This window comes from Lipomyces arxii, assembly GCF_038497795.1.
Source record: "Lipomyces arxii strain Phaff 12-163 unplaced genomic scaffold V1512scaffold_6, whole genome shotgun sequence".
NCBI lineage: Eukaryota > Fungi > Ascomycota > Lipomycetes > Lipomycetales > Lipomycetaceae > Lipomyces > Lipomyces arxii.
The window spans coordinates 454,036-474,775 of NW_027117705.1; the positions used below are offsets into that span (position 1 = coordinate 454,036).

General features: G+C 43.4%; 9 protein-coding genes across 9 annotated transcripts; 5 read left to right on the forward strand and 4 right to left on the reverse strand.

Annotated features, from left to right (window-relative positions):
• The first annotated feature begins 46 nt into the window (after nt 1-46).
• V1512DRAFT_262244 (uncharacterized protein) lies at nt 47-1,665 on the forward strand. The gene has a single exon (XM_066916234.1). It carries the CDS (start codon nt 58-60, stop codon nt 1,516-1,518), a length of 1,461 nt encoding a protein of 486 aa, XP_066771950.1. The 5' UTR covers nt 47-57; the 3' UTR covers nt 1,519-1,665.
• V1512DRAFT_152166 (concanavalin A-like lectin/glucanase domain-containing protein) lies at nt 1,639-3,655 on the reverse strand. The gene is made up of 2 exons (XM_066913046.1): nt 2,908-3,655; nt 1,639-2,862 (listed from the first exon to the last, which is right to left on the reverse strand). Exons 1-2 carry the CDS (start codon nt 3,311-3,313, stop codon nt 1,760-1,762), a joined length of 1,509 nt encoding a protein of 502 aa, XP_066771951.1. The 5' UTR covers nt 3,314-3,655; the 3' UTR covers nt 1,639-1,759.
• A 1,725-nt stretch (nt 3,656-5,380) lies between these two features.
• Nucleotides 5,381-7,834, forward strand: V1512DRAFT_291004 (VTC domain-containing protein). Its single transcript, XM_066918238.1, has 2 exons — nt 5,381-5,535; nt 5,594-7,834. The coding sequence occupies exons 1-2, from the start codon at nt 5,498-5,500 to the stop codon at nt 7,701-7,703; spliced, it is 2,148 nt and encodes a 715-aa protein (XP_066771952.1). The 5' UTR covers nt 5,381-5,497; the 3' UTR covers nt 7,704-7,834.
• Nucleotides 7,835-8,358: 524 nt separating this feature from the next.
• On the forward strand, nt 8,359-10,361 carry V1512DRAFT_262251 (uncharacterized protein). The gene is made up of 4 exons (XM_066916235.1): nt 8,359-8,451; nt 8,504-8,679; nt 8,727-9,011; nt 9,065-10,361. Exons 1-4 carry the CDS (start codon nt 8,364-8,366, stop codon nt 10,115-10,117), a joined length of 1,602 nt encoding a protein of 533 aa, XP_066771953.1. The 5' UTR covers nt 8,359-8,363; the 3' UTR covers nt 10,118-10,361.
• A 349-nt stretch (nt 10,362-10,710) lies between these two features.
• V1512DRAFT_262255 (uncharacterized protein) lies at nt 10,711-12,644 on the reverse strand. The gene has a single exon (XM_066916236.1). It carries the CDS (start codon nt 12,463-12,465, stop codon nt 10,813-10,815), a length of 1,653 nt encoding a protein of 550 aa, XP_066771954.1. The 5' UTR covers nt 12,466-12,644; the 3' UTR covers nt 10,711-10,812.
• Nucleotides 12,645-13,369: 725 nt separating this feature from the next.
• V1512DRAFT_286393 (Brix domain-containing protein) lies at nt 13,370-14,678 on the forward strand. The gene is made up of 4 exons (XM_066918082.1): nt 13,370-13,475; nt 13,524-13,656; nt 13,705-13,941; nt 13,990-14,678. Exons 1-4 carry the CDS (start codon nt 13,462-13,464, stop codon nt 14,593-14,595), a joined length of 990 nt encoding a protein of 329 aa, XP_066771955.1. The 5' UTR covers nt 13,370-13,461; the 3' UTR covers nt 14,596-14,678.
• Nucleotides 14,537-15,869, reverse strand: V1512DRAFT_238046 (uncharacterized protein). Its single transcript, XM_066914161.1, has 3 exons — nt 15,735-15,869; nt 15,378-15,684; nt 14,537-15,330 (listed from the first exon to the last, which is right to left on the reverse strand). Exons 1-3 carry the CDS (start codon nt 15,778-15,780, stop codon nt 14,721-14,723), a joined length of 963 nt encoding a protein of 320 aa, XP_066771956.1. The 5' UTR covers nt 15,781-15,869; the 3' UTR covers nt 14,537-14,720.
• A 150-nt stretch (nt 15,870-16,019) lies between these two features.
• On the forward strand, nt 16,020-19,683 carry V1512DRAFT_275859 (Dos2-interacting transcription regulator of RNA-Pol-II-domain-containing protein). The gene is made up of 8 exons (XM_066917846.1): nt 16,020-16,215; nt 16,265-16,354; nt 16,406-16,468; nt 16,518-16,745; nt 16,793-16,932; nt 16,981-17,888; nt 17,935-18,182; nt 18,228-19,683. The coding sequence occupies exons 1-8, from the start codon at nt 16,128-16,130 to the stop codon at nt 19,580-19,582; spliced, it is 3,120 nt and encodes a 1,039-aa protein (XP_066771957.1). The 5' UTR covers nt 16,020-16,127; the 3' UTR covers nt 19,583-19,683.
• Nucleotides 19,643-20,690, reverse strand: V1512DRAFT_224640 (integral membrane protein DUF106-domain-containing protein). The gene is made up of 4 exons (XM_066913788.1): nt 20,481-20,690; nt 20,143-20,432; nt 19,931-20,092; nt 19,643-19,877 (listed from the first exon to the last, which is right to left on the reverse strand). Exons 1-4 carry the CDS (start codon nt 20,639-20,641, stop codon nt 19,687-19,689), a joined length of 804 nt encoding a protein of 267 aa, XP_066771958.1. The 5' UTR covers nt 20,642-20,690; the 3' UTR covers nt 19,643-19,686.
• Nucleotides 20,691-20,740: the final 50 nt, after the last annotated feature.

A 20,740-nucleotide genomic window follows, 5' to 3' on the forward strand; every position in this document is an offset into this window, starting at 1 on the left:
CAATCGTGTCAATTTATTGTTAACATTTCCAACTTAGTACATAATTGAACAATCACAATGTCCGACACATTACTCGATCTTGGAGGCAGTCCATTGTCGACATCGACTGCTTCATTTCACGACGTTTCAAACATATCAGATTCACAGATCATTCTCGAAAGTCCGTCATCGAGATCAGTCAAATCAAGCGCAGGCGCGTCCGATGGCTTCTTCACCCCGCCATTGTCGCCTGGCGTAGAGGTATCAACGAATGCAGGAATTGTGACGACTGACAGCGGTGAACGTGTTATTCCGTCTACGCCACGTAAAGACGGATCAGTACGGAAAGAGATCAAAGTCAGGCCTGGGTTCACGCCGGCAGAAGACATTGCAAGGTACAATGTAGCGCAGCGAGTGCAGATGCGGCAGCAGGCACGCGAATCCGAGATACGTGATCAATGGACGCCGGTGTCAGCTGTTGATCGGGTGGATGAGGCTCTGGCAGGACTAGCGCTCGATGACGATCAAGTTGCGACTGACGATGCAAGGCCGACGGCCAGACGACAGCCAATTGCACCGGTTAGACAGCCTAAAGGTGTGCCTGCTGACGGATCTACAAGCTGGTCAAGGTCAAACTCGGTCAACTCTACGGCATCCGCTGAACAAGATTCAAATGAAGATTCGATCGTAATAGTCGTCAACAGTGACAAAGGAACTACAGTTAAAGAGGACAAAACATTGAGTTTTAAGAAGAATGAGTTAGAATCGAGTGAAGCCACAGACGCACCAAGACATAAAGCAGAAACACTAGTAATTAAACCGCTAGAATCGGCCACAATAACGCCAAATCAAGGCACAGAATGGAGTATGGCATCGAAGCCAATAAAACCGGAAGCGACGGCGTCTGACGCGTTGGATATGCCTGAAGATGCTGCGACTGTTCCGGTCAAGACTGAGAGTGGAGGATGGGGTGTCAAAACTCAAAACCAAGGATGGGGTACCAAAGCTGAGAGCCAAAGTTGGGATAACGACAAATCACAAGACACAAATGACAGCTCTGTTCCTACGTCTGGCTGGGACTCTCAAGCGTTTGAAACAGATAGTCAAGGGTGGGATAACGACAACTCTCGAAGTAAAAATAACAGCTCGTTTCCTACGCCTGGCTGGGGAGCAGCAGACTCTTCGCCTCAATCGTTTGGAGACCGTCACAACTCTTACGGTGGACGTAGTAATCGTGGTAGCCGCGGCGGCGGTCGTTGGGCCGACGGCGGTAGCAATGGTGGTGACACCTGGGGCAACGATAAAATCGACAACGGGAACCGCAGACAAGGAAGTGATAGCGGATACTACTCGCATCCCCTGGGGTACAGTAGTCAGCGGTCAAACAATGTCTACCGAGGCGGGATATCTGGCAACGAGAACCGCGTTCGTCGCGGCGGACGTCGGACAGACGATTCGTTCCTGTCCAAACCGGTCGGGAACAGTGGCGGGCAAAATTACCCGTCGTTTAGTGATTTCATGGCCAGCAAAGGCCGTTGACAAACCAGGTCTAGGAGTTCATGGTCGTGCGCAAGCTGTATATTATTTTTGCATATTTGTTAGCTGTTTGTGGGTCCATCTTAATTTATTGTTATTATCATGTTTGTGTCATTTGTATATCGCAATTAAATTAAAATGCACACATCATATCCCGACCATTCATACACATCAAATCAACCCATTAATAACTATGTACAGTATTTTCCGACCAAATTTCAACTCCATTCCGAAGGCAATGCGTTTAGCTCAGCATCACGAACGCTGCGATAGCGGCAACAAGACCCGCAACGCCATTACGGGCACCAGCTGCTACCGCCGCGTTGGTGGTCGCTGTTGCTAACGAGACTGTTGTAGTCGTTGGCACAGCGGTCGAGCTCACTCTTGTTGTGAAACTGCTGATAGCCGGCGCAGGTGAGGAAGACGGTATGAGCGGAGAGGTCGTAGGAGCTGCGCTGGTAGAAGGCGGAAGGCTGAGCGACGATGTGGTAGGGACAGCGGTCGAGGATGGGGACAAGATCGGCGTGTCTGAACTGGCGATCGCGGTGGAGACCGGACGCACGACTCGTGTCGTGGTGTGAATAGCTATGGAGCTGGACGTAGTTGACGAGGTGCTAGTCGACGACGTTGTTGGTGTAGTTGACGTGGTAGACGTAGTAGACTGTGTAGAGGTAGTGGAGGATGTAGTTGACGACGTAGTAGACGACGTTGTTGACGTAGTAGACGTCGTTGATGTCGTAGAAGAGGTGGTAGAAGTAGTAGAAGTGGTGGAAGTAGAAGAGGTAGTTGAAGTAGAAGAGGTAGTTGAAGTAGAGGTGGTTGAGGTAGTGGAAGGAGTAGTAGAAATAGAGGTAGTAGACGGAGCAACATAAATAGAAGATGAAATAGGGGCAACAGTAGACGAAGGTTCAGCAGAGCTGAAAGATTCAGAAACACTTAGGGTACCATCATCGCTAATGATGATAGAACCCGCACTGCCAGAGTTGTCACCATACGAATATTCGCTTCCTTTGGAATAATCAGTGATGCTGATGCTCTTGATTAAAAAATCAAAAGGACCTTGGCTCATGTCAGACAGACCGCCGGCCCACGCAATCGTGCCCGGTGGATTGCTGGGGTCACCGCCGACCCAGCTTCCAATCTTGATCTGCATTGGCGTCTGCGGGAAGCCTTCAGACGTTGCCGGGGTGAGAGTACGGACGGTGGTGCCGTCAACAATCCAGTTAATAGCCTGTTCGGTCCAGTCGATTGCGTAGGTGTGGAAACCGTACATTGCGTTCATAAGATCATGCATTCCACCGCGGTCAAACGTAGTGACATCACCCTTTGAGAAGTAATTTGATTGGACTGCAGTTGTTAGGCTGGTTCTTTATATATAGTTGTAGAACGTACCATGATAGTTGTCTCCACCGCACCATTCAATATCAATCTCGTCATGGTCCTCACTCATAAGCACGACTGAAGATACAATACCCTGCCCCGGAGCTGCCTGGGCGACAATTTCAACATGGCCCCAGAAAATGTAGAAATCACTGGCGATAGTCGGCGCCTGTCCAAAAGCGTTGATCTGCATAGTCACCCCATTTGGCTGTCCATACGAGATCAAATCACTGTTAACAGTAGCGTCGAACCGGGGAGACTCGCCTTGAGTGAAGTCGACCGAAAGCGAGCCAGAGCCGCCGAGGCCGGGAACTGGTGGACATGTTGCATAGAGAGGGTTGCAATCTTGTGCTGATGCCAGACCAAAGGACGACGCGATGATCAACGCAGAAGCTGTTTTCAATTTACTGCACTTCATTTTTGAGTGTGTGAAGTAAAGAGCGATGTGTAGTATAAAAACAAAAAGAAGGAGGGATATTGAGATAATTATATGAATAAATAGAAAAAGTACGGGGGAGGCGCGTAGAGAGCACGGGGCGTGTTGAGGCGGACACGGAGGCAGTCAGGACCGAATTAGAAGGTTCATGAGACGCGACTAACGAGCACAAGAAGTTCCATATGAGCTAAAAAGGAGGCTGGGCAGAGCGCGATTTGAGTCGCGTTAAACGCGTCCAGAGTGAAAAGTCGCGTCAATTACCTGCCGTCTCAATGCAGGACAGATGCCAGCCACATGTCTAATGAGTTAACTATAACTTCTTACTAACTACTTGTTTCTAACTATAAATAGTAAATATTATATTTCAATATAAATTACACAAGACCAATCATCTAAATTAAGCAAATCGTACTTTATTTAGAGAGACGTTAATGTTCTATAATTATCGCACATGGCCAATATCAAAGATCGATGATGTCAAAGCCAGAGTGTAAATGTGGCTAGTGATTACACTTTCGCCCAGCTCTAACCTCTTAGACACTTTCGTAAGCAAATCTATACTAATTCCATCTTACGTTCATAAATATAATATTTATATGGTTTTATTTTCATTTTTTACTGCTCAACTGTACTTTTCTTGCGAGCATAAAATACAACTGAACAGCAAAAGAAAAGTGGCACTGTGACCCCTTAGCCCCTGCATGGAAAACTTTACAGAATAAGCGGCCGGAATGCACTTTAAGATTTGCTTAGCCACAACTTTGTCGCTATTTTTAAACTTGTCTCTCTACTCGGACGTGTACTCGAGTGACTTCTAAAACACCCAGAATCTACTTGTTTTTCTATTTCGATGCTCGAGACAAAGCTGTTTGAAAGCGAGTACAAATGAAGATGGAAAGGTTCAAGCATTCAAGGAGAATTAGCTCCCGGATATGACCCGTTGAATGAGAGACATCTTGTGTAACGGTCGTGACAATTGTACAACCTCAAGTAGATGTTCGTATTGCTCTGCTAATATCGATTGGAACCAATGTAATAGCATACTGCATGTTATGTCATGTTTTACTACGCCAAGTTATTACCATGGTGACGTAATGATGCTGTGTGCCTGTTGCTCATAAACTGATTTGACCTTTATTATACCGTGGAATGGAAGAAGTTTGCCACGATTGAACTATTGCGATTGCCGACCTACACGCGTGAACATGTTTTTAATCTAGCTTGTCAACTAGGACGGACGGACATGGGGTGTGCACGGAAACTGCAAATCAGAACAGACGGGAGTCGACCCTTACCCTATAAGCGACATTCTTGCGTATTTCGAGCTGTACGCACAGCTCATTATGGCACGCAGATGCGATCAGCTGCAACCATAACTTTCCATTTGCCCAATCGTTTCAAGAAGAGCGGTCGATAACGATCTGTAATAGATGGTTTAAACGGTTTTTTTTAATTTTTTTTTGTATTTGAAATAAAGTCGAAAGAGTCGACTATTGACTGATGAGTACGTCGCAGTGATCTAGCAGCCGAGGTCTGCGAGAGAGGGCATGCGTTGACCGGACAGTTAAAACTGGATCTGCAGCAGAAAGATCTTGCATGAATGGACGTATATAACGTTGCATACACAAATTCGTCAGAACCATGAATGTACTGAGACTCTCTGAACATGTATGCGCCTTACGACAGTCTCGTCTATGTATGTAAACCGAAAAAGGTCACATGATGTATAACTCTGCGTGCAACCGACGTCAGCCAGTCACGTGATGAGTTGTTATCAGATGAGCCGCCCGATGACAGCGGATCAGATAAAACAGCACGCTCATCCACATTAAATTAAGCCTAAATGCGTGTTAATTGTAAAATAAATCTGCAGTTTCAGATCGATTCAAACATACTTTTACTATAAAGTCTACATTATAGTGGTATTTAGAGCAGATGGCGCAGAAGTATTAAGTATATGTCTAATAACACTTAAGGCATAAAACCTCAACTTATGGTGCTTATAGCCGCACACGTGTAAAAATTGTGGCTATCATTGGGCTACAAACCGTTACCGGGGAAGTCGCGACTTTGGTGGAGACACTCAACGACGTCGAAGGAAAACTCTTCATTTTTCCTCTGGTGTTTTTCTTATGAAAGACTGAACACAGTCAAAAATCTGTCACGATGAAGTTTGGTCAACAGTTAAAAGACTCGCTCATCCGGTACGCGTCTATGAATGCTGAATGCCGATGCCGATAAGATATATGCTAATCTCTTTAGGGATTACTATTACTACTATATCGACTATGAAGAACTTAAAGCTATGCTGGACTCAGGCAGACCAGATGAAGATTGGACAGAAGAATTAGAAGAATCTTTTGTTCGTGCACTCGAAGAAGAACTAGAAAAAGTGTTTGACTTTCAGAAATTACGGACTTACTCCATCAATCAACGGGTCAAAGAAATGGACGGGAAAGTGCAGGACGCGATTCGGTCGATTGACACGTCATCACCTTTGTCTGAGCAGTCATTTGAAGATCTAGAGCTCGATCTTGAAGAAATTTTGTCCGACGTGCACGACCTTGCAAAGTTCACACAGCTTAACTACACCGGCTTCCAGAAAATCATAAAAAAGCATGACAAAGTTACAAAATGGATCCTGAAACCAATTTTCGCTGCTAGATTAAATGCAAAGCCATTTTTCAAGGACGATTACGATGCTTTGGTCGTCAAACTGTCTAAGCTGTACGACTTGGTCAGAACTAGAGGCAATCCAGTCAAAGGTGACAGTGCCGCAGGTGGTGGCCAACAGAACTTTGTTCGTCAAACTACAAAATATTGGGTTCATCCAGATAACATCACTGAATTAAAACTGCTAATTTTAAAACACCTTCCTGTTCTCGTCTTCAACGCGAGTAAAGAGTTTGAACGTGAAGATTCGGCTATTTCTTCAATCTACTATGACAACGAAGATCTTTGTCTTTACCGCGGTCGTTTAGAAAAAACTGAAGGTGCTGAGGCAATCCGGTTACGGTGGTACGGTGGCATGGCATCGGACGTGGTTTTTGTCGAGCGCAAAACTCACAGAGAAGACTGGACTGGCGAGAAGTCCGTCAAGGCTAGGTTTTCGCTCAAAGATAAGAACGTCAATGCTTTTCTGCGAGGTGAATTTACTGTCGACCAGGCATTCAAGAAAATGCGTGAAGACGGTAAGAAATCGCCAAAGGAAATTGAAGATCTTGAGCAACTTGCCCGAGAGGTTCAGTACACCGTCTTGACTAAGAAATTGAAACCAGTTGTCAGATCGTTTTACAACCGGACTGCATTTCAACTTCCTGGTGACGCTCGTGTTCGTATCTCACTTGATACGGAGCTTTCCATGGTTCGGGAAGACGACTTTGATGGCCGTAGACGTGCTGGCAGCAACTGGCGCCGAATGGATATCGGAGTCGACTGGCCGTTCAATCAGCTCCCTGATAAGGACATAGAGAGATTTCCGTACGCCGTTTTGGAAGTCAAGTTACAGACCCAGATGGGCCAGGAACCCCCACAGTGGGTTCGTGAGCTTGTTGCCAGTCACTTGGTCGAAGCTGTTCCCAAATTTTCGAAATTCATTCACGGTGTTGCAACCATGTTGCCAGAAAAAGTGAAGCTTATTCCGTTTTGGCTTCCACAGATGGACGTCGACATTCGAAAACCAGTCACGCATCAGTTTGGTCTTGAGCGGCCTCAATACGGTTCGTCGTCGGTCTCGAACTCTGACGAGTTGATGAGTACTGTTTCTGGTGAGATGGATGAAGAAGATGCTTTGGGAAATACCGATTTACACGAGTATTTGTCCGACGATGACGACGATGAAATTGCGGAGAATATTCCCCTGATGGGAATGAGACGTGATGGCCGCCATCGACAGCGACATGACAATCTTTCTCAGTTTAATGAGGCCATGCAGAGTATTGGATCGACTGTTCGAGGATGGGCAGAGTCCTTCCTGTTTGAAAGCACTGCCACACAGCCCGCTCAGCCTGTCCAGGAGCGAATCTTCTACGCTCCTCCCGGTAAGCTCATTCACGTCCCCGTTCGGATCGAGCCTAAGGTCTACTTTGCCAATGAGCGTACATTTTTGAACTGGATTGAGATTGGAATTTTTTTGTCCGCCGTCGCTGGCGGTCTGCACAGTTTTGGTTCCGACAAGGCCACCATCGCATCTTTCTTCTTCGTCTGCACAGCCGTCATCATGGTCGTCTACAGTCTAGGACTGTATCTTTGGCGAGTGAAGGCGATCAGAAACAGACGCGCAATTAGATACGACGACACAGTTGGGACATCGCTCGTTTGTTTCGCGTTTGTGCTGTCTGTGTTGATCAACTACGTTGTTCAGGTCATTTGAATTGCATAGTCAGTGACTGTAAAATTAGTTTTTGGTATTTGGATTGTTTCACTATTTTTATTGCATATTTTATCAAAATAGACTTTTATGTGAATGTCTAAATCAGGAATGCATTTTGTGCTTTTCTTCCATTCTGAGTTGTGTAAGAGTTTGTAGTAACCGGGCAAGGCCCGATGCAGTAGGACTTGAGTGACTTCTGACGTGTAAAGGGCTCCTAGAATACTAGCCACCAACAGTATTTCGATGAAAACTCACATTTAGACTCTTTTTTTAAACAGTTGTATTTCAAGTGCCTTCAAAGATCAACGCAAACCAGCACATTTTGTTTGCTAACGCGTGCACTCTACATCAACAGATATCGCTTGGTATTCAGGGGTGCGGCTACGAGGCGTTAAGATTTCGCTTAACTTTATACACAAAGCTTATACAAATATTCAAAAAATCAAACGACGATTATTACCTGTAACGGAAAGTTTATACAAACCAAAAAAGCAGCAAAATAATGGTTTGTGTATATTCAAACAAAACCATTGTGTTGCACCAACTGCTTCCAACGAAAGAAAAAGAACGAGGAATAAGTCACAAAACAATTCGGGTTAGGGTAATACTACACCTTTAATACTAGAAAACTTGAATCTTAACCTCACCAGCTGTTAGGCAATGGAGTACAACCTGCCGCCTACAGTAGAACGAAAGAGAATAGCAAAATTCGGTTATGGACTTGTTGCAAAACGCGGAATCAAAAAAAGTATTGATATAAAAAGGAACAAAGTTTCTAAGTGTTGATTTGAAATTAATAGACAGCGACATCTTTCGCAAGATTCCGGCCTTGAGTGTTCCTATCACAGAATTGCGACCTACTATATGCTCGTATTGTTTTGGTATTAAACTTCAAACCGAGGACTTTGTTTCTCCAGCTACGGTAAAAATCTTAATTCAATGTCCGGACTGCAAGTTGACATATTACTGCTCAAAGGTAAGGTTTGCTGTCGCTACACATGGGGATACTGTGCTTATTGCTAGACTTGTAAGGAAGCAGATTCTGAGTTACACAAGTCTGGTGAATGCCAATCTTTGTCGAAAATGGGGCGCATACCGCCGACTTATGTCTTGCTGATTATTCGTGTGATCTTTTTGAGCGGACCGGCTCGTCGAAAGTTTTACGGTGCAATGGATAACATGATGTCACATCTTGAAAGACTGAAACTTGAAAGCAGGTTTGAAGCAATGGAAGTTATAACGCGTGGCACCGTCGAGTATACAGGCACTTTGCTTCTATACGAACAACTGCTCGAAATCATGGCAAAGGTTTGATTTACCAGCACGCAACGAGATTGTGATCTGTACCTGACAAGATTTAGCTCAACGTCAATTCTGCATCGGTGACTAATCCGTTGTTTGAACCTATTGGGGCCATGATTGATCCTGAATTCGCTTTGATAAACCATTCTTGTGATCCGAACTGTATGCTAATGTTTGACAAAAATATGATGATACTACGAACAATGAGGGACATTGACGCGTCTGAGCAAATCACAATTTCTTACGTCGATAATGCGCATCCAATGAATGAGCGGCGCCGACATATACTGGAGACTTATTTTTTCGACTGTCAGTGTTCATCGTGTAAAGTTCCCGGAGGCCGAACAATTGATCACTTTGATTTGCGCGACATGCTTATATGCCCACGGTGTGCACGGCAGTTTCAACCATTTAACGACGATGGCAAAATCAATGTTAAGGACTGTCCGGACTGTCACACTGCTATACCGCCAAAAACACTAGAGTTAGTCGATGTGAAAGGATGCGATAAGCTACTGAAAGAAGAAGTTGTCACTGAAAAAGATGCGCAGAACTTGCTTTTAGAGATACAGAGTTTGAACAAATGCTTTTTGCCTTTAAATAGGTCTCCTATAGCAAATTGTTTTGATAAACTGGCTTCATATTATTATTCCGATACTCACAGGATTTTTGACGAGCTATTCTTTACTTTTTGTGCGGAAACGGCATTTGATGGGTTGTTTACACCCAACGTTATTTACAATGGAGTCATCATTGCCCGTCAATTCAGGATATTGACTAGAATATTTAGCCTAGCACCGGTCATGCTCCAGCAAAGTGTACTCAACCCGAAGGTTCCTAACATTGACTTAATTTTATTCGTACAGTCGAACACGCTACTGAAAAGTATTGTTCTGGGGTATGGCCCAGATTCTTTATTTGAAAAGTTTGTGAAAGCATCATTCTACGACGTTGTTGCAAAGAGATTGGGAAAAGCAGCTGTAGCAAGGTTTGCCAAGTTTGATAGAACTTCTCCAGCTTATTCTCAAGAATATGCGACATTTCAGAAATTTATAACTGCACCTAGTCGACTACCGTCTACACTTTATGAAAAGAAACCTATTCAATCTTAATCGGCCGCGTTCATTTAATGTGAAGCAGTACTCAATTTATAGCATGCACGTTTAGATGTTCTTGGCTGTGATACAATTGCGTTAGACTACTGACAGAAACTGTCTGTATAATAGCTTTAGGTTTGGATGCTCTTAATAGGATTTTGTAAATACTAGATCACTCAATATTTCATAAAGTAGAAACCTAGAAGGCTCTTAAAGGTGCGGCTCATAATTTCAAGCTAACATAACCCCACAGTTTAACGTCATAACGTTTAACAACGAAGTTCGACCGGTCGTCTTCGATTGAAAGAGTGCAAATCTGAATTATTCTTAAATTTTGACAAAAGTCATGATTTTTATAAGTGATAATTTAAAACTACGGGCCTGCAAGGTAAGAGCTGAAGTACTCACAGTTGGTTGCAATTAGAAATATTTCGTGCCACTGTTCAGAAAATAATAATGCCCACAGATTTAAAGGATTTATGGGAATTTTCAGACTAACTCTGTTTGCTATTTATGCATAAGGTCGACAATAGACTCACACGTGTAGAGAAATTACTGAGTTTGACCCGCTTCTGTATTATACTGTATTTGAAACTGAGTTAGCATGATTATGGCTCAATAAAATGGATTAAGATAAAAACTAGATATACCACGATATAAATTATACAAAGACTGATATTACACGTACCAAAAACCAACTATCAAAAAACCTAAGCTGCCGTGTGTGTTACCTCGGTCGTGGTGGTCTCAGTCGTAGTCCAGACTGATCGGGTCTCGGGGTCTTCAACATATTCAGGGTCCTGGCTTGGTGCCGGGTCAGAAGCATCAGTGAACCCTGAATCGGGCTCGGGCTCGGGCTCGGGCTCGGGCTCGGGCTCGAACACGGGCTCCGCTGTTGGCGCATAAGCAGTCTCAGACACCGGGGTCATTATTGGTGACTCAGTGACAGGCAGGGTTGATGGGTCAACTGCAGTAGAATCAGCAACAGGGAAATCGGTTGGAGACACGGGCTCGGCTGCCAAAGCAGCTGTAGCTACAACCGGAGCCACTGTTGGAGCAACCGAGCTAAATGTCGACGACGGGCTCATGGTAGACTTCGGGCTAATAATCGTGCCAGATCCGGAGGTAGCAACCTCGTGAATCGCGTTCCACCACTTGGTCAGGTCCTCGTAAGTTGAAGTCTTGAACTCAAATGTGTGCTTAGTAGAAATCGTCTTGAGAGCATCCTTAGCAGTCAACTTGAACTTGTTCTTGCCGGTCTCCTTGGTGTACATGGCACCAAGATTTGCGTCAGGAAGATAAATTGAGAACTCAGGATCAGCGCTTTGAACATAGTCCTTGGACGCGTACTGGTGCAAATATTTTGCCGGAGTAACGACGTAGTAAGCCGAGTTGTAAGTTTTGGAAAATGCCATAGTGCTCTTTCGCTGAATAACACCTTCAATTAAAGGCTTGGTCGATTCGTGATCCATGTTTGCAAAACGGATGCGATCAATTGACCTTTTGGGAGCAGTTTCGTCCGCAAGAATAGTCTTGTTCGCATCGGCAAATTGGTTCCATTCAAGGTCTTGCGGGATAGTCACAAATGAATCCGTGATTGAAGAGTAGTACTGCTGCTGTGTTTGCCAGTAAGTGCTCTGAACATTCTGCATCGCCTCAAAGATTTGGTGAATACCGGAGACGACATGAGTCTCAAAGGTCTTGAACTCACGCTGAATGGAAATCAAAGAGTCGGTCTGAATGTTTTCCTTCAAGACCTGATGGTCGAGGCAGTTGAGAACGTGGCGGTAAACGACGTAAGGGTCCTTCAATGGCTCAGGTTTGCCAGCGAACACACCAAAAGAAGAAGTGAACTGTCCCAAAGTCTCAATTTGCTTTTGAGTAAGACCACGCGCTCTCTCGACCTCTTTAGCACCTTTGGCGCCATTGTTCTTCAGACCCTTGATATGTTCCCTGATATCGTGGCTCAGACGTTCAACGTGAGGAAGCACAGAAGACTTAATATTCTTCTCAGCCTCATTGGTAGCATTAATAAGAGCTTCTGAGTTCTCGCGAAGTGTAAAAAATCCACCAGAAATCCCACCCTTCGTGACCTGCTCACTGGCACCGTCAGTCACCTCAACCGAGTCAAATCTAGGAGCTTCAAGCACAGTCTTGGAGACCTTCTCGTAATTGCGCGAGAGATCATGATAAAGTACTCTGTGTGCTTCGGTATAATTTTCTAGCAAGTCAACGACGTGCTTCCACGAATCAAGTCTTCGGAGCAGAATGACTGTCGGGTCAATGTAATCGATTGGAGTTGCATCTTCTAATCCATTGGATTCAGCAATGGTAGGTGATGCCATAGAAGCAGTTTCAGCCATTGAGAGTATTAGCAATTAATTGATTGTTAAGAGAGGAAAGTCGCTAAGTATTAAAAAAACAAAAAATATAATGTGTGAAGAGCGGGCGGGGGCTTGGTCCGAGATATATACATATTTGAAGATCTACGGCATCGAGTACGCCTCGATTAAGAATTCGAGCGCGGCGCTTCAGGTCAGAAACGATAAGCCCTAATTTTCCGCATTGTTCCAAACCCGATGATCCGGGTGAAAACACTTCAGGGGCCATTAGCATCATCTCCAACAACAAGACTTCGAATCCTGCTATTATTTTTAGCGTATCTTACTAGTATTAGTAAAAACAATGATCTACCGGGTCTTCTATAGATCAACGATTGTTTCGAATAATTCCCATTGAACTAGATGTTCGGGTCGCGAACTGTCATGAACAGGCACCGCATTCTGCAGTGTGTGACGTCAATCTGCACAGTGCCTCGCGCCGCAACAGGAATCCTTCTGGAAGATCTCTAAACACTTCCTGATTGGCCGAGTCCCCCCTGAGCATCAGAGGCTTAAACGTTGAAGAAAGTAAGGAACCAAAACTATAGCCGTATACGCATACTCTTTAGTTAAGAAGCTTGTTATTTGTAGATGACCAACATTCGCTTTAAGAGTACCCTGTCAAAGCGAGGCGACTGTAGATGTGCGATGATAGTAGATGATTTGAAGGAATGGAACTCTATATACCGTGTAGTCACCAAATTGACTTTAAAATACATGTCAATGCATCGCAAACATTTAATTAGTCTACAGAGAATGGTTTATAAAATAAAATAGGTAACGATTTCAGCTTAGTAGTACAGAATGGCGGCACTAAGTAACTTTTTTTAACGTCTAAAAGAAAGCTCGTAATCAAAGGGTTTAGTGCTACTTACATAATAAGGGGTCTGGTGTTCTTGGGAGAACTCCCAGCTTGAAAAAAAAAATTGACTGTTTGTTCACAAAGGTCGCCCATTGTTTTCAATAAATTCTGTCAAGATGATGCGAGTGGTGTAAGTTTTGCTTCTCTGATGGTATGATTCTGCTACTAATAGACTTAGAAAGCCTAGAAATGCACGATCAAAGCGTGCAATGGACGCTAAAGCGCCAAAAATCATTGAAAGAACAAAGAAAGCATTGACAATTCGTGGTTCTACGTGCAATTCAACAGTCCAGAATGCTATGGCAGATATTGTACGGCCTTTAAAGATTTTTGCAGTAGTAGAGCTGACGTTTAATTAGGCCGCATTTAAGCAACCGGATGTGAAGAAGTTTCAAAAGAAGAACCAAATTCATCCGTTTGAAGATGCCTCATCGCTTGAGTTCTTCTCTCAAAAAAACGATGCGTCTTTAATAATTTTCGGATCGAACTCGAAAAAGCGCCCAAATGCTTTGACTTGGGTGCGAACTTTTGACTACCAAGTGCTCGACATGTTTGAGCTCAACATTTTAAACTACAAGGGGCTTGCTGATTTTAAGGTACTTGTCAGTGAAAAATGATGGTTGACGACGTACTCATACCTTTAGAAACTTACGATCAACATTGGCATGAAGCCTATGTTCAGCTTTGTTGGTCCGATTTTTGACTCACATCCACATTATCAACTTGTTAAGTCAATGTTTCTTGATTTTTTCCGTGGTGAGCAAATTTCCACACTTGATCTTGCCGGTTTGCAGTACATCATTTCAGTCACTGCCATGGGAGACGGTAACATTAGCGTCTTCTCTGGCGACACTTCGCAACTGCCGCCAATCAATTTCAGAGTGTACAAGATCAAGACTTACAGAAGCAAGACTCAGGAAAAAGTTCCAAGGGTTGAACTTGAAGAAATCGGACCTCGATTTGATTTTTCTCTTGGCCGTGTTAAAGAGGCTGACCCAGACATGCTCAAGCAAGCGATGCGTATTCCGAAAGAACTTCAGCCTAAGGTTAAGAAAAACGTCGAGACTGACTTCATGGGTGATAAGATTGCTACGATCCATGTTGGAAACCAAAATTTAAGGCAGATTCAGACTAGAAAGATGAAGGGTCTGAAAAGAAAGAAAGGAGAGGTGTCGGAGAGCACGGCTGGAGACGAGTTTGAGGATATTATAATTTCTGACGAAGAGACGCCGAAATTAAAACGGCGTTAGATTAGTGTACATTACGACGACTTCATACCGTTTTTGATTCTATCAAACAAAATTGATTTAACTTTTGGGTATTTTCCTTCCAAACACCTTTAAACATCTAAACTTTTTTGAACATTTAATCCACTTCACACTAAATTTTTGCTCGCCTTGTTATTGATCAACCGGATTAAATTTCGCATCAACATGGTAATTGTAACCTTGCCGACAGATGCAACATAGAGTGAAGCTTTCGTCTTAACATCCATGTTAAAGTTCTTTGCGGTCGAGAAATTGACACACACCGCGCCATCCTTGATCAGCCTAGTTGGAAACTTGTATGACTCAGAAGGAACACCAGTGATAATAACGTCTGAATGTTGTGCAACGTCTTCTAGCTTGATATCGACATCAGTCACTCTGTGATGACGAAATTTGAGTCCTTCACCACGAGTAAACTTCTGAACGCTGTCAATGTCAAATGAATATACAACAGCACCATCGTTAGCAAGTAGAGCGGCTAATGGCCGACCAACAATTTCACTTCGGTTGATGATTGTCACTGTTTTACCGTATAGTCTGTTTCCATAAGGCAGAACCATGTTGTATACTCCTAAGAACTCCAAAATTTTGATTAAAGCAAGCGGAGTACATGGTAATATGCTTTTATTTGTCTTTGTGTCGTCGAGATATCTGACGTTATGATACAAGTTTTGAATATAAACGTGAGATAGTCCTTCAACGTCTTTGTCCTTGGATCTATAATAATTAGCAGCTTGCATTTGATCGTATGCGTATGAACCTACACAACTTGCTGCAGGTATTGATCCTGACGATTTCCAAACACCGGAAAGTAAATCATAATTCCGTCTACAGAGTCGTCCTCGTTTGCGTGGAATATATAGTCTTCAAGTTCTTCTTTATTTACTTCGCGTAACTCAAATGAAAATCCGGTATCCTCGAAGGTCTTGCCTGTCCACTCGGCATACATTCGTGCAGCTGGATCTGTGTTTGCTAAAAATCCAACTAGCTTTGGTCGCCGCCCAAGCTGTTGAATACCCTTCTTAACTTCCTCTACATATGGTTTTGCAACTGAGCTGGCAAGAATTGTCTCTAATACAGGTTACCATTTCAGATCAATACAGATGCTTTTCAAAACTTACTGCATGCTGGTGCACCATCCAGTGCAGCTGGTTTTTCTGCAGACATTTTTCTAAAGTGTGTATCCACCAATTTAAAGCAGTCAACAGTCTGAGCACAAAAAAGAGATTTATTTTGTAGTATCAACTCGTAGTCCCTTTGCTACGGCCAGACTGATTCCACGCCGCATGAAAAAATTTGGTTGGGAGTTTGCGTAGTTTGGCCGGGTAAAGCTCATCGGGCTAGGATGCAGGGTCATATATTAAGGTTCTAATGCACAACTCTAATTGTGAGCGCAACGCTTTGAAGCCAGAAAATTCGGCTTTTGTTAACCAGAGCAGGTGAACGTAAAGATTCTGCACATACCGTCATTCCAGCTGCTCTAGCAAAAAGTGAAAAGAAAAATATACAGCGTGATGGATAAGGTACTAATAGATCGGTATTTAATTTCACTGGACAGTTCGCCAGAAGAAGCGGTTTCAATAGCAAAAACTATTTCAACTGGTAAGATCAGGCTGAGTCTTATAGAATCGACTTTTTTAACTAAAATCAGATATCGAGTTGGACAATGTTAAGCTGATTGAGCTTATCGAAGTTCTTGGTCGCTATCTTACCGATGAAGACACCAGTATCCGAATTAAAGGTATGTTGCTTGTTTTAGAGGGTCATGTGCAATTGCTAATTTGTATAATAGCTCTCAATTGCATCTCTGTTGTGCTGTCAGGTCTATCGACATCAAAGTTAAACTCAAGACAAAGTATTTTTAATTCATCACGGTGCTACCCAGACTGCTAACAGAATCACAGTCACCATGCTGTCAGAGTTTTTTGGCGACAGATTAGAAGACGAGGAGTGCTTGATGGAGTGCTGTGGTGGTTTACTGGCATTGAGCAAAATGAAGAATATGCCAGCGTCTGCAGTCAAGGCCGTGGCTCAAGCGCTTTTTTCGCGTGTCGATATGTCAAAGCACAACCAGTCTGTCCGATATGCTGTCTACCAACTACTGAAGAGTTTGATCAATTCTCACATTAACGGTACGTTTGACTGAACTACTCAAATATGCTATTTCCAATAACTTTAGTCATGAAAAGCATTAATGATGAAGCCATAGAAGGCTATACGCGACTTGTGGCCAGCGAAAAAGATCCAAGAAATTTGATTGTCATTTTTACAACGTTACGAACAATTATGGAAACTTTTGAAGTTGAAAAATTTAAAGACGTATGTGGTTTTTGCGTTCGTTTTGAAGTTGTAGCTGACTGATATCAGACTTTGTTTGACGCTGCTTTCTGTTATTTCCCTATCACATTCAGACCACCACCAGATGACCCGTATGGCATTACAGCAGATGACTTAAAACTGAAGCTCAGAGATTGCATTGCAGCGTCGCCATTTTTTGCAGAGTATTCTTTTGTTAGTCTGATAGAAAAGCTCACTTCAAGCTCACTCAATGTCAAGCGTGACACGGTCTTGACTTTGACAGCTTGTGTTACTAATTATGGCATTTTAAGTGTCGAGCCTTACTGGCAAAAAATCTTTGATTCTGTTAAATTTGAAGTTCTCCATGATGGCGAAGATGACGTCCCTGACCTTGTCTGTGATTTGATCAAGGCGCTTACGACGACTTTGTCCCATGGACTACTTCGTACTGTTGAAGGATCATCACTAGAGTCGCTTATTACTAGTGCTACCCGAGAATGCAACGAGCAAATCACCAACCTTGAGTCACGACAGGCTAAGTCTGCTGCAAAAATTTTGGTCTCAATTGCTGAAGGTTCGTACCCCGCTTTTGTCTCTATCGCTGAGTCTACTTTGCCTGGCGTGCTAAGACTTTTGGACACGTCATCATCGCATGCTACTGTTGCACAGCAAAAAATTTTATTAGAAATACTAGTACTGTACGTTGATGCGGCGGGAAACGTGTATGGCCGTACCTTAGATGTTGTGCGCCAAACTGGCAGGAAAAACGGACTTTTGCCGTACAAAGATTCGTTGTTCGAAGTATTTAGCAAAGCGTTTGTCAGTTTAGCTGGTGATGAAGTGTCCTATCGTATGCTGGCATTAGGCGGCTTAGTCAAACTTGCATTGCTGCTGGAGTTTTTGGATTCAAATGAGCTTGGAATGGTTACCCAATATCTAGATGACGTTGTACTTACAGATTCCAACGATGCCTTATGGTAAGTTATTGTTGGTATAGCTTGATTGTGAGTCTAATGATTACAGTTCTGCGGCTCTTTCGTCTCTTAGAGAACTTGGTCAAGTCAGACCAGAGTTAATTATGAACATTGTATTTCCTGCATTTCTTTCTCAGCTACCGGATCCTGAAATTCCTGAATCGGACTCTTATTCTCAATCTCCAAGAAAGCACTATAGACTGATTTTGTCGTTCTTGGTGGACTTGTGTATAAATAAAGGAATTTTTGATATGTTAACAGTGCGACTTTTAAACAGATTATCCGTTATTGCGAAATGTAATTAGGTTTCATTATTTTAAATTTTAACTAACATTGTCATAGATGGTCAAGATGTCGCTTTTGCCCAATCGATTTTCGCAACTATACTACTGGTCATTCAGAGAAATATCGCACAGCCTGGTTGGGACACCAAATATTTCTATGCAGGTCTAGTCCCGAAAGTGATCTCAATGACAGTTGTTGCGTCGATCGAACCCGCAAGCAATGAAGCAAAGATTTTAGCCAGCCTCCAGGTTGTCTCTGTTAGCTCCAAAATTGTCAACTTACTGGTTAGAGCGGTCTCAATTGAAGAACAGCAGGAGTTAGCTGGGCAGGTTGTGAGTTTGTTTCTAACTAACGAGCCGTCTCTTTTGATAGCAGAAAGCCATCGCGAACGTGTCGCTAAAGTCTTCAAACCATTGGTGCCCGGCTACGAACCTGCCGGATTAATTGAGCTCTTCACTTCTGCTGTTGCCGGCTTACGGCGAGAGCTTAATTTTCCGTCGGTGAATGTTTTGGAGCTCACTACCAAGTTAGTGCCGGTGACACTTGCTAGCAAAAATACTGCGGACAGGCTTGCAATGTTAAGGCTGATTACTCTGTTGACAAATAAATGGTTTACAAAAGAAGATGAAAATCAACTCTTGGACACAACGGTGAAATCTTTGGAAGCCACAGTGTCAAGCTCAAGCTCTCTTAGTGAACGACGAAGCAGCTTGGAGTTATTGGCTTGGATTGGCAAGTCTTACATCTTAAAGTGCAGCCGCCGAGCATTTGAGGCGGTCGATTTGTCCCTCGAGTTGCTCCGTGACCCGGTAATGGGTACTTACGCTAGCAAAGCATGTGGTATTTTCATTTCAGATGACGAGATTGTCGATAAGAGCAATCATGTTATTGTCAGATTGTTGGCAAAGCAACAGTACTTTAGTTATTCGGTGCAGAAAATTGTCGATGGGTTCAACTCATGCACAGAAACCGAGGCAAAGCGCAATTACCTGGTTGCGTTATCAAACATCTTGCAGAGTATGCCAGGAAAAGTTGTGCTGCCTATGTTGCCAACTTTCCTCCCGCTTTTACTGCAATCGCTTTCGATACCCGATGCCCAGGTCAAGTTGGCGTCCATTGACACCATCACAGCCACCATGTTGGACGCATCGGACACTATTTCCAATCACCTTGCTACAATTGTACCGCGCATTCTCGAGTCTACCATTGACCAGCCGTTTAACAAGCCGAAGGTCCGGATCGCGGCACTAAACTGTTTATCTGTCTTGCCAACGACACTTGCAGGCGATACAATACGCCCGTACAGACAGGAAATTATTAGAAAGTTGACTGTTGTTCTTGACGATCCGCGCCGCGACGTTCGAAAGGCGGCTGTTGATTGCAGACAGACATACTATGCGATGGATGCCTAATGTACATAAAACTCAAAGGCGATAAAATTAGATTTGATAAGCATTAGCGTGGCGCATATTTTGTATATATAGTACATTTATTTCTTTACATAGTTTTGTAACATTTAAGAGCTTTTGCTGTACTTTTCGATTATGCGATCCTCAACATTTTCTAGGATATACTCATAGGAAGTAAGCTCAAGATTTTCAGCCTCACCCAAAAAGATTTTGTAGATATCTTGGCCAGGACGGAATCCTGCCATCATAGCTCCAGGATTCATACCGCCGCCCATTTCCATGTTCCCGTTACTTGCAGCTATATTTATGTTAGCATATGTTTTGTACAAAAAGAGGGCTTTGTTGACTCACTGTTGTTGCTGCCAAGAATGATGTCGTAGACTGATCGCAGACCGAAAAGATTGAGGAAATACCATGAGATTGATGACACCCACCGAACATCGAGATCTCTAGTAGCAACGCCAGATTGTAAAATCTGCTTGAATCGAATCGTGAGAGGAAACGGCAATTTCACTTTACAAATTAATACACAGTCTAATTGCAAAATTTATCTATGCACTTACTGAGAATGAATCCACTGAAAAAGAAGTTGATCCAGCTCATGAGCAATGTCTGGGGAACAAACATGGCCATGTTCTGCTTCAACATGTTCATCATTCCGTCCATCTGGCTTGGATCAGACAATGGGTTTGTAGGCTGCTTTGGCTCGTTTCTGGTCTTGAATGCTTCTTGGTCCTTAAGAAAGATTCCATCTGCAAAAGCCTTCTGTAAATATGCTTTACGCGACTGAAACGACGCCTGTGGGATGAATTTGCCATTGTTTCTCAAATTTGCAGCTCTTGCTAGCGATTGCCTACTTGTTTAACAATAAAATTTCCCCAAGTTAAATCCATTGACCTACTGTTCCTTGATTGCCAATGCATCTTGCTGCTTTGGTGCAGATTGCATGAGCAAGTTGATGTAGTGACGAAGCACACCAACCAGAATCATAACAAACAAAATAGGAAACAAAACCCAGTCCCGAAGACCGGGATCAATAACAAGATCTGGAGCTGCAGCCATTGCGGTGTAGTGCAACAGTAAAGATAAGCTTGCTCGACGTACAAGTAGCACTACTCAGGCTTCAATCTGACTATAGACATTGAAAGCAATTCACATGTG